General features: G+C 30.9%; 2 protein-coding genes across 2 annotated transcripts; one reads left to right on the forward strand and one right to left on the reverse strand.

The window, feature by feature from the left end:
- Nucleotides 1-35: 35 nt before the first annotated feature.
- Nucleotides 36-1,679, reverse strand: LOC106716875 (mitochondrial-processing peptidase subunit beta). Its single transcript, XM_014510519.2, has one exon. It carries the CDS (start codon nt 1,575-1,577, stop codon nt 174-176), a length of 1,404 nt encoding a protein of 467 aa, XP_014366005.1. The 5' UTR covers nt 1,578-1,679; the 3' UTR covers nt 36-173.
- Nucleotides 1,680-2,284: 605 nt separating this feature from the next.
- Nucleotides 2,285-12,054, forward strand: LOC106716878 (mitochondrial folate transporter/carrier). Its single transcript, XM_014510523.2, has 6 exons — nt 2,285-2,666; nt 4,012-4,165; nt 4,426-4,675; nt 7,571-7,684; nt 8,165-8,310; nt 11,853-12,054. The coding sequence occupies exons 1-6, from the start codon at nt 2,516-2,518 to the stop codon at nt 11,995-11,997; spliced, it is 960 nt and encodes a 319-aa protein (XP_014366009.2). The 5' UTR covers nt 2,285-2,515; the 3' UTR covers nt 11,998-12,054.
- Nucleotides 12,055-12,649: the final 595 nt, after the last annotated feature.

The following is a 12,649-nucleotide window of genomic DNA, read 5'->3' on the forward strand; positions in this document are numbered from 1 at the left end:
AGCAATTAAAAAAAGAACAGATTTATTTACACATTGATTTATTAACTTATGCTTCTATAATAAATACATTGACCAAAGACAATGTGTTTTATTAGAATAAAACCACAGACATTTGGGTCAGTAATTTAATCTTGATTTTATATGACATTGCTAGAGTATGCTACATTTTTAATTTACGCCCTCAGCCAGTACATGCCAGCACGAATCCTTGTGTAGTCTGGCAGACCCTCCGTCGGTCCTACTGCGGCCACCACAGGGCAGCGATCGTAAAGGTATTTAGTGCAGACGTCACGGATATTTTGAACTGACACAGCTTCAATTCGGGCATCTAATTCATGTACTGGAATACGTCGGTTGTAGCACAGCATCTGACGGCCAATGTCTTCACACACAGGAGTGGTGCCATCAAGCTGAAGGAGCATGTTTGTCTTTAGAAGGTTCTTGGCTCTTTCAACCTCACCTTCTGTCACAGATGTACACAGCTTCATCCATTCCTTTTGAATATTGAATACCATGTCATCCAATTGTAATGGTTCACCTACAAAGTAGATACCCCACAGTCCAGTATCCTTATAACATGTGTTAAAGGATTGGAAACTGTGGCAAAGATTTTCACATGAAGCTGCACGAGCCAAGTAGGATGCATTGTTGGCACCACCACCTTGAGAGCGGTCCCAGGCACCAATTAGAGTGTTGGCCACCATAAGAGGAATGTTGTCAGCATCAGTCCAGCCTGCGCCCTCTACTGCAATGGCTACATGTGCAAGGGGCATAGAGTCATCACGCACTCTGATTTCAGATCCAGTGTAACGGCATGGTGCAAGTTCAGGTACATCCAAAGCAGTATTTTTCAATCCACTGAAATGTTTGGATGCGAGGTCTACAAGCCTCTCATGCTCAACTCCACCAGCCCCAGAGAGCACTATACGTGTCGGTTGATAATGAGTCTTGATATATTGTTGGAGGTCAGCTTTAGAGATTTTTTTTATATTTTTGGTTGGTCCGAGAATAGTCTGCCCTAAAGGTGTACCTTGAAAAGCTGTGGCGTGGAGGTGATCAAACACAACCTCTTGCAAGTTGCTTTCGACATCTTGCATTTCACGGAGAATGACACCGCGTTCTCGTTCGATTTCGGGTTCGGCGAGCGAAGAATTCTGAATTATGTCAGCAAGGATTTCGACTGCGACTGGTATGTCATTTGCCAGACATTTTGCGTAAAACACAGTCTGTTCTCGAGAAGTGTATGCGTTCAGATGTGCTCCCATGTTCTCGACTAGCAATTCCAAGTCAGTTTGTGATCTTTTGCTAGTGCCTTTGAAAGCCATGTGTTCCAGAAAATGGGCAACACCATTATTTTTTGAGGTTTCGTACCTTGATCCAGCGTCAATCCACAGGCCTACGGTTGCAGTCGGAGACCCAGAATCTTCAGAAGCGACACGGATCCCATTGTCGAGGACTGTCAGCTTCGTCGGAGGGATGTTAACTAAAGCTTGTTTATAACCAACGGCAGTTGCCAGGAGTCGCACATTATTACTCTGTTTTGAGAGTAGTTTAAAAGTAATTCCAGCTTTCAACATTTTTCTTATTATCTCTTTCTCTTGCTAAAAATTTTCGCTCGCCGATTTACGTAATGGTGAAATAATGATCGAAGAAAACGTCAAGTCAAATTAAAATGACAAAATTGGTAGGAGAACCCAGTGCTGCCAGATCATAATTTTAAATTTCTTATTATTTAAATTTCTTAGATACTTCATGGTTAAAGTAAACATTTCAAAATTTTTAGAGTAACAATTTATAAAAAACTTTAAAATGATTATTATATTTTAGCATCCGTTTTTAACCAAATATTTCTTAGGTTCAGTATATTCAAGTGAAAAAATGTTTATAAGCCGCTGTAAAACGTGAAAATATTCGCCTAAATTATTGAAATTATTAACTTTATAGTAAGCAAAATGCATAATAATTATATACAAAGCGATTATTAAAGCATCTCACAAAAAATACCCGGAACCTTTATTAACACGTTTTGCAATTTTTTCATACTGGTAGCACCGCTACAAAAAATTGTTTTCTTTTTAGTAAAAGACACTTTAGACATACGGCTATTACTTATTTTGCAATATGCGCTTAAATAAATCTTGACGTAGTTAATAACGATCTTTTATATCTAAACTTGAATGATTTGTTACAATGTAGTTTATTTTATATTGCAAAGAACATATTTTCAAAGTTCGAAGTTAACATTGTTTCGGGTAACTAAATTTAGCAAAGAGTAATTAAGCCAGACAATTAACGTAAAACGGAACATGTAAGAATACGACGAAATGAAAGAAATCATGTGGAAATCATCCTGTTCACACATTTTATACTTTGTTGGTATATTACGAAAGCAATGATGTTCAGTGGTGATTGTTTTTTAGTGAAATTTTTCAGTTGTCTAAGTGATATAGCGCGGCAAGTATAGGTGTCCTTAGGTCCTTGCACAATGTTTCAACTGTGATTTATTTTAATCAACATGACTACAATGAAGAATCCTAATACGTCGTCTTCTAAACTCGCCCTCTTCAGTCATATTAAATACGAACACCTGGTAGCTGGAATATCAGGTGGTGTCACCTCTACTTTAATTCTGCACCCTTTGGACCTTATCAAAATCAGATTTGCAGGTGCGTACTTGTATTTTTAGCAGTTTCAAATCACTTGTCATTTTCGCCACCAATTGTTCTATTTTAACAAAATGATGCATTTGTAGAAATGTCTGAGATTGATTTTTTTTTTTTACTTTTTGGTTATCTTTTGACCATGAACTTGATCTGCAGTTAGTGAAAGTGAATCTGTACTATACGAAGGTACGAGTTCCTGATGCAATAATAAAAAAACTCGTAGCGTAATTATTTGACGCAAACAGTACTTATTCTATTAATTATATATGTGTATATATTAGCTTATGAAAGTAAATTCTTATCCAAAGTTAATTTGAAATAAAAATGTGGATATACTTAATTTTATAAAAATTACTAGACAGAATAAAAAATTACATGTTAACATTTTCTAATATTTGATATTTTGAAGAATTTGTTTAAAATCTAGAAGGTTACAGTGTTTTCCAAATAAACAAATGTAATTTGCCATACAACGAAATGTAATTTTGGGAAAATTTGACACGGAAATGTTATAGAAAGCAATAACATCTTAAAATTATTATTCTTAAGTTGAAATAAACTGTTTATTAAATATTTAATAGTATAAGTCAGATGATGTTAAATTATCTTTTTATTTCAATTGAATACCTTATTTATAATACCTTATTACACACATAATACCTTATTTATTAAAATATAATCAACATACAGTCAAAACCGTTTATAGCGACATCGTTTAGAACAACATACCGGTTAAATTGACCAAAATCAAAGGTCCTGGCTGAATGTTATTACATATCTTTCCTATTAATACCTGTCACCGGTTGTTACAACTATCGGTTTTTACGACTCAATATGAGTAGTCCCTTCGATGTCGTTATAACAGATTTTGATTGTATATACAATGAAAACACAGTAATGTTCATTACGGAAGGAATCAATGAATGAATGAAGATGTGTTATTATTGAATGCAGTATCATTGTTCTGAAAACACAGTCATTGTTCTTTGTATGTTGAAGTAAATTGTTTATTGATTTCCTATTGTCTTTATCTTTTGGTTTGAATTCTAGCATTTGAACTTAAATTTTTCCATGCTTTTACAGGTATACAAATAATTTCTTGATTTTAAAGTATTTTGGTAGCGATTGATACTGGTTATCTCTTTAACTTAAAAATATAACTCATGTGTGATCGTCCGTTGATGGCACCAACTAGTTTCGGACTAGTTTCAGTGTTTATTTTGAGGACTTTGCAGTCGCGTCGCGTCTCGCACTGATTCTTTACCCTTCTTAATTAATTTTTTGTTATGGTTTACGAAAGCTTAAACAATTTCATTAATTATTTGTTTATTTTATAAAATTTTTACAGTTAATGACGGCAGGACCGCAACAGTACCGAGATATGATGGCCTTGGTAGTGCTTTTGTTACAATAGTTAAAAAGGAAGGTGTAAAAGGATTGTACCGTGGGGTTACTCCCAACGTCTGGGGTTCTGGATCTGCTTGGGGCTTTTATTTCTTATTGTAAGTATAATTTGTGTAATTTCTATCTCAATTTAAGTTTTATAATTTTTTATATATTTACAATTTTGATCTTCCTTTTCGGTTTTCACGCTACAATACTTTTAGAGTAGAAATTTTTTTGATTAATTACAGCTTTGAGAACACAAATAATTTTTTTTTGTTTTATGTTATATCTGTGCTGATACTTTCATACAATTGTATAAAAAGATGTATAATTTTTCATGACAAGTACTTTATTCGAATTCTAATTATGACTTCAGTTACAATGCAATAAAAACATGGATACAAGGTGGCAATGCACGGACACCTTTGGGACCTGGCCTTCATATGTTAGCAGCGGCCGAAGCTGGAGTTCTCTCTCTCATTATGACCAACCCTATCTGGGTGGTGAAAACTCGCCTTTGCCTTCAGTACAGTGATGAACATCTAGCTGACAATAAGAGGTACAAGGGCATGGTCGATGGCCTCACAAAAATATACAGAACTGAAGGCATCAGAGGGCTATACAGGGTGAGTTATTTTCATTAGTTAATGTTGAAAGTTAGTGAGTTACGTCATTTGGGTGTAATTTGAAGTTTAACATTTTAAAACGAGAATGTAAAGTAAATCACTACTAGAGACAAAACACTCCTTAACAACTTCAGTAGATTTGTATAAAATACGTAAAATGTTTATAAGAAATAGTATTTTCTTGTAAAATCTCGAGAATCATCCATAATGCAATTGACTTCATTTTATATGTATGTAATTGAGTCAGTTTATTTTAAGTATGTTGGAAATATAAACAAATAATGATGTAAACACAGCTGATAGTCAACGTAAACTGTTTTTATTAGATCATTCAATATGTATCATAATTGCTTAGCATGTTTTGCCTTGAATTTATCACTTCTTAACTTAGCCTTATGTTAAGTTCTTGAGTTCTATTCCCATGCGAGATATAACATTAAAAAAGAGACCTATGTTTGAATAAGGATGCCATGTAAGACGGAATAAATGTTAAGTTTGTTCTGTAAAATTGTATTTTAAAAAGTAATGTGTAATCATACACTCTTTAGACTCATGTCTCAGGTCGGGTTAATATCGCATTTTTGGGACACACTCTATATTTAATCCAGGTGAATAAATTATAGAGATTATTTATTTTCATTTAGCGTAAACATATAAATGACAACCTATTAACTTCTCTCTTTTATATCTCATTATATATGGGATAGAAATACTAATGTTGAATTGCATAAAGTTTTTTTTTATCTAATGCTGTGATTACGACCAGTCTCGGTTTTCGTAAATATAACATTGATAAAGATGAATGATTGAATATAAATACGCAGAGTGCCCTTGAGCTGTCTTTGTTGCGTCAATGTTTTAGCAAATACTTCTGGATTTATTAGAAGAAAATATTACTTTTCATTTTTATAGTCTTACTAGCTGTCGCCCGCGACTCAGTCCGCGCGCAGTTAAAAAAAAAATGAAAAATAGACGTTGACCGATTCTCAGACCTACTGAATATGCTCACAAAATTTCATGAGAATCGGTCAAGCCGTTTCAGAGGAGTACGTTGACGAAAACTGTGACACGAGAATTTTATATATTAGACTAGTTTAATATCAATAATTTTTAACAAAAGACGACCAAGCGGCTACTTTAATTCGCCAAAATAGTGAAATGACCATTATCCATAGACATCTGCATTTGCAGATGTGTTGCCTACCTTTAAATAATATAATCATACCAACTAATATGGTTGGATATTTCATCGTATTAGTACAGATAGCATATTATGAATCTCAAAATTCATAATATTTCGAATTCTTTAAGAGCTGTAAGATATTTTACAAATAAATTGTGTCATAGACATAGAATCATATTCAGTAGATGTTTACATCTTATATATAAAACTCTCGTGTCACGGGGTTCGACTTGAACTCCTCCGAAACGGCTTGACCGATTCTCATAAAATTTTGTGAGCGTATTCAGTAGGTCTGAGAATCGGCCAACATCTATTTTTCATACCTTATTAAGTTTTTTTTTTAATTGAGTGTGAACGGTGTCTCGGGCGACAGCTAGTTTTATTATAATTCTTTGTAAATATTACCTTTACTCATAATAAAAAAAAATATTGAGTTACAATTGATTCAAAAAGTGCAAATATTATTATCATCACTGTTTTTAATCGTCCATCCACCGCATCTTCTTACTAATATACAAATCTGAATGTATATGTATGGATGGATGTTTGTTAGAAGATATCTCCAGAACGGCTGGTGGATCTCTTTGAAATTTGGTAATAGACGTAGGACATAGTCTGGAAGAACACATAGGCTACTTTAAGTTTTTTTTTAAATCTGCGTGAACGATTTCGCGGGCGACAGCTAGTTAGGTACAGTATATGTTACAACACACGAAGTTCGATTCCAGAGTTTCTTAGAAAGAAGGTTAAATTGCGTTCATTTCCGCTAATTAAAAAAAAAGTTAGCAGTTTTTATTTAAAAATAACCACTTAATTAGTTTAACTATCGTTTCTTGTTAAATAAATTAAGTTAAACAATTTATTCTTCAACATTCTTCAACTTAATTACGATCAAGTTATTGCTGTGTATTTAATTTATTATGTAATTAAATTAGCGTCATATATTTTTACCCGCGTAAATGAAGGTAACTAAATTTCCAAATATTTTATTAAGGCATAAATTATTGGCAAAACAAAATATTTTACTCACTTAAATTGTTTTATCTTATCTTTCTAATACTAATTTATGTCCTTGATTTTAAATTAAACACTACACAATACTAGTTATCGCCCGGGACTAAGTCCGCACGGCGCTAAAAAAACCTTAAGTAGCCTATGTATTCTTTCAAACTATGTTCTACATCTATGCCAAAATTCATCAAGATTCGTTTAGCCTTTCCGGAGATACCATCAAACAAACATCCATCTAAACATTCGCATTTATAATATTAATAAGATTGTATTTATGTATTATACTAGCTGTCGCCCAACATTAATATTATTAGTTTTATTACTTTTATTACAAACATTATTAGTTTTATTACAAAACTAGCTGTCGCCCGCGACTCCGTCCGCGCGCAGTTAAAAAAAAACAAAATGAAAAATAGATGTTGGCCGATTCTCAGATCTACTGAATATGCTCACAAAATTTCATGAGAATAGGTTAAGCCGTTTCGGAGGAGTTCAAGTTCTAACCCCGTGACACGAGAATTTTATATATTAGATTATGTTGCTCGATAATAGTAAGCTTTTAACCTCATTCTTTTAGAGTAATTAGATTTATATGAAGATTAAATAAACAGACTTTATTGTTACAAGAAAATATTGTAATTTATCTAATAGCAAAAGGTACTCTGAGTAATAACAATATATATGTTTATTGTGTATTGCAGGGCTTTGTGCCGGGCATGTTTGGTGTGTCGCACGGCGCGCTGCAATTCATGACATACGAGGAGATGAAGAACAGATACAACGAGTACAGGAACCTGCCCATTGACATTAAATTGGTATGTTTTATTTATTTTTTTAGCTTCTTGAATAACTGTTTTAGATTTTATTTATGATCGAGATATTTTAAAAATTATACCGTCTTCTATCTAGTCAAATTTATCTTTCTTTTTATCTTAGATTGAACAGTGTAAAGTTTTTTACAGGATTTACACGTTATTGCGCAATATAGAACTCAAATTGATACTGCAGTTAACTAGTTCGTGTTATTTTAGGTTAGATTAGGTGTGTCTAGATGTAATACCGAAATAAAAAATCGTATTTCCTATTAACGGAAAATCTAATTTTTAAATTTTTGTCTCCGTTTGTCCGCAAACCCCCTTTGTTCCGGGTAATCTCCGACACGGCTGATCCGATTTTTACGGGAGTCTCACTGGAAGGTAGCCGATGCTTGCGGGAATATTGTAGCCTAATTTTTATGCTTTTTGTTGCGCTGACGAAGTCGCGGGCGACTGTTAGTAAGAATGTGTTAATTCCAGACATCACTGGAATACTTGTCGTTCGCGGCGATATCAAAGCTGATAGCTGCGGGCGCGACGTACCCGTACCAGGTGGTGCGAGCGCGTCTCCAGGACCAGCACCGCAGCTACCGCGGCGCCTGGCACTGCGTCACCGACACCTGGAGGTACGAACGCATCAGGGGTTTCTACAAGGGCCTCACGCCGTATCTCCTACATGTAACGCCCAATATATGTCTAGTTATGCTCATATGGGAAAAATTCACTAATAACGATTGAATATCGACCGATCGACGACTATCTGATGGGAAACGTGCACGACTAGTTTCTTAAATAGTTCAATATTGTATATATATATATATATATTTTTAAATTCCAATTGCTATTGTGTGACCAAAGACTTCATGCATAGATTACGGATTCGATTGTTTTTATGTTGAAAGACATTTTTTGGTTGAGGCTTTTTAAAAATTAATAGCTTGAAAAAAATATGACCCAAATAATCTGCTTAACATTTTATGTAACAAATGACAAAGTATACAGGATGATACTGATCATAAAAAGATTAAAAAAAAACTTAATTAAATTGATGTAAATACATCATGAATAAAAAAAAAATGGATTACAACTTAAAAGTTTGTGATAAAATTACATTAAATAATTATTATTTAAAGTATTCACAAATACAGAAAAAAAGCAAAAATGTGTTAAATAAAATAATTTATTGTGAAGTCGTCGACATTATTATTAACAAATTAAATTAAAAAAGGTATTGAGAAATAAAAAAACAAGTATTTAATGTTGTCAAAATAATAAATTCAACAAATAACAAAAACAAATGGTTTGTAAAATTTTCTCCTTGACTTAATAGAATAAAAAAATGTGTCACACCATTTTTTTTTAATTTTTTTTTCTATTACTTTTGTGATTTTACTTATAAAATGAGATATAATCTATTGTTTTACTCATTTTATTATAGAATCATAGATTTTATAATGCTTTATCTGTGTATTTAAAATTTTGTCTATGACCGTTAAATTGACAGCTGTTCACCAACAGGGTTCTTTTTGGTGTCGTTTTTATATATGGAGTGTTTTATTAAGGTAAGATTAGTAATTTAAGCAGGATTTTTTTATTTTTTTCTTTAATTTTTTTTTTAGTAATTGCATTTTTGTGAGAGTACTATTTTTTTCTAAATGTATATATATGAGATAAAATTAATTTGACAACATTTATGTTATTTAAGAAATCAGATATCAGTAGACATGTTAAATTAAGAGATTTTGACAGGTTATTTTTTTTTGTAATTTTTTTTTTAAATAATCACATAAAATGAAGAATTATAATTGTTAATAAATTTTTGCAAAAAAAAAATTGTATGTGATCAAAATATTTGATAGTTATTGTTATTATAACCTGTCTCACGACATATGTTGTGTTTTTTTTTTAAATAACTTATAGTCCCGCCATTACCGTAATCTCGTGTTTATTAAGCATTTCCCATCAGATCGTGATTGCGTCAAAAATTGTGCAACACAACACCAAATTAGCCAAGTTGCACTATTTAGCACAATTTAGTTGTAATTTTAAATTTTTGTGATAATAGTACTTAGATTTATATTAAACATTGACTTCCCAATCTCCATTTATAAAAGACAAGTATTTTTTTCGATTGTATAACGTTACATGTGTGGTGAGACGACGTCAGACTCTTTATGTTATAGTTTATTCCAACTCAACACTTAAACTTTGTAAACAAACTAACGTCACTAACAGTAGGTTTCTAAGACAATAATCTCGATATAAAACATATCGTAATCATTATCTTTGACAAAATAGTGATAACAATATGTTTTTAAATGGAAAATTTGGTCTCAGAAACATACGATTAGAAGGTTGATGATATGTTATATATTATACATTTTGTTTCAAATTTTGTAAAGGAGATTATTTGTTTACAAACTTTAAGTTTTCAGTTGAAATAAATTACAAGATGGATTCGTTTCAACTTGCTTCTCTATTTGAAACTAACAATTAGTTAGAAATTACACTTTAATATTAGTAAATTATGTTTTTATATAAAAAAATGCAAGCTTGAAGCTATTCTGTCTTAGACGCTTATGTAATTTGTGTACACACAAATATTATGACCATTTGGTATTTGTTAAATCACATTTCAAACAACTTGCAGTAATAAACACATTTCAGATTTAATAGTTCAATTATTTAATAGCCACAGGTGGGTTTTAATATTAAAATAATAAAATAAGTATTTATTGAATATTTCTATTCACACATATAAATATTATTTATATAAAAAAGTATCACAATTATAAATACTATTATTATATTTGATTGTGACTTTGGTTGTATCGTTCTTTGATATGTGTGAGGTTCTTAAAATAAAACAAAAATAATGTGATGTTAATTACTGTCGCATTATTTTTTTGATCTTGCAAATTTGGTTTTTGACTTGTTTCGGTTCAGAGAAAAATATATTCGTTTTGCGATTTACTTGTATCAACAATAAGTATAGTTTGAAATTAGAAAAAAAATTAATCAAATAATAAAAAAAAATTACAAAAAAAAAACACCTTTTTTCTGTCACACTTCAAAAATAAGTAACATAAAATTTAAGAAACATACGTCTATATAAGTATTTTTTATTAATACATATATTAATACACCTTAATCCTTTGCCTTAGTGAATAATTGAATCAATAATTATTGTTTTTTTATTAACACTTTCAATACTGCTACGATTTTAAAATGGACTCGCGGGGCGAGTAAGTGGCATTGTATGTGTTAAAATTAAGTGCCTATTTCATTGTAGTTGTCTAGTGTGATACCATCTTAATGTTTGCATAGACATAACCTAACAATTAAAAAATAAACACATGGAAAAAAATGTCGTATATCATTCATACATTTTTTTATATTCACACACGTAATTAATCTATTTGAAAAAAAAAAATACTTTCAATTATTTTGTGTCATTTGGGATTAACTATGTTTACTTTAATATTTTACTGAAGTTTATGTTAAAAAAACATTTTTTTTCCAAATATTATCGACATTTGTCATGAAAAAAATGTCTAAATATTGTTTTATTGTCATTTTTACTGATTAAATTTTATATTTGTTGTATATAATCTTACATAAAATAGACACAATAATCTTTGTATGTTATTGACGCTTTGTTGTACACATATATATATATAGTTTCTGTAGGGATTTGATAGATATACTATATTGATATTATATCTCACATACTATTTCATTGAATAGAAAATCGCATATATTTTTCTTTGAACTGTAACAGTGTTCAGTGGCTGGCCACAAAGTGATTACGTAATTCAGACATATTATATATTTTTATATAATGTATAAGTTTCCAAATGTTTTCAAATCACCTATTCAATTTGTATAATCAATAAAAGATAGCAAATTGATAATGGGGATGTTGTTTTAATTTTATTTATCTTACTAACTTTAACCCTTTTAATAAATAGTTTATCAATAAATCCTATATAAATATACTTAAAATTTTAAATAAATATTTACGTTAGTTAAATTTATTAAAAGGTAGGTGAAAAAAAACTATACGCTTTTATTTTTTAATGCTTTGTGACGTCAAATATCGGTAAGTAAAATTTTTTAGCGAATAATATTTGGTTATCGTTGTAAATAGCAGCCGCATTGGTTTCAGACACGAGGGCTGGAGGGGATTCTACAAAGGTTTACAACCGAACCTCGTACGAGTGGTGCCCGCTACAATGATCACATTCCTCACTTATGAAAACATGTCTCATTACATGTTGCGAAGGAGACAACAATTAAATATATCATCGTAATTAGTATACGTGAAACCACACAACTTCAAACAATTTAGCAAATCTAGATAATTTTATCTTGATATAGTTTATATTAATTTTGTTTGTATTTAAAGTTGCTTTTCTATGTTTAGGATAAAATTGCCATTTCAATTTTAAGTCACCTATTGCTTCTAAGATTTGTTCGCTAAAAGTCTTTCGTCGCGAGTTTATCTGCTACTTGTTTTGAAAACAAAAATCTGTAGATTAATTAAATAATTGATGATCATCAAAATATCGTTTTCTTTGTTTAATTAACATACACAACGTTTTTTTTTTAATTTAATTCAGTTCTCTTCGTCTATGGTTAGTGAGTATATACTTTAATGTTGCCATAATATATTTAATGTTGCATTTGTTTTATTATTACCCTTATACAGTTCCACGAATTGTTTATTTTTTTTAATTTTAAAGTTCAAATGGTTTTTATTCTTTTTATTTCTTTTTATTTTGTTAGTATAAATTATCACAATGATTGTGTCTTAATCTTCATATGTTCATTTTGATTGATTATAAATCGACACCCCCACCGAATAATTTTTCAGAAGCAAAAAACCGTATTTCTTTAATAACTTCATCAATAATTATTGTACAAGAATCTTTTAGATACCAAAACAAAGCTAATTTTTATAGC

This window comes from Papilio machaon, chromosome 2 (assembly GCF_912999745.1).
Source record: "Papilio machaon chromosome 2, ilPapMach1.1, whole genome shotgun sequence".
Lineage (NCBI taxonomy): Eukaryota > Metazoa > Arthropoda > Insecta > Lepidoptera > Papilionidae > Papilio > Papilio machaon.

What these genes read in the sequence shown, in the direction of transcription:
- LOC106716878 (XM_014510523.2), top strand. Translation starts at nt 2,516, where the DNA reads ATGACTACAATGAAGAATCCTAATACGTCGTCTTCTAAACTCGCCCTC. An exon ending in TGCCCATTGACATTAAATTG is followed by an intron (nt 7,685 to 8,164) that starts GTATGTTTTATT and finishes TGTTAATTCCAG; the next exon opens with ACATCACTGGAATACTTGTC. An exon ending in TGCGTCACCGACACCTGGAG is followed by an intron (nt 8,311 to 11,852) that starts GTACGAACGCAT and finishes CATTGGTTTCAG; the next exon opens with ACACGAGGGCTGGAGGGGAT.
- LOC106716875 (XM_014510519.2), bottom strand. Translation starts at nt 1,577, where the DNA reads ATGTTGAAAGCTGGAATTACTTTTAAACTACTCTCAAAACAGAGTAAT.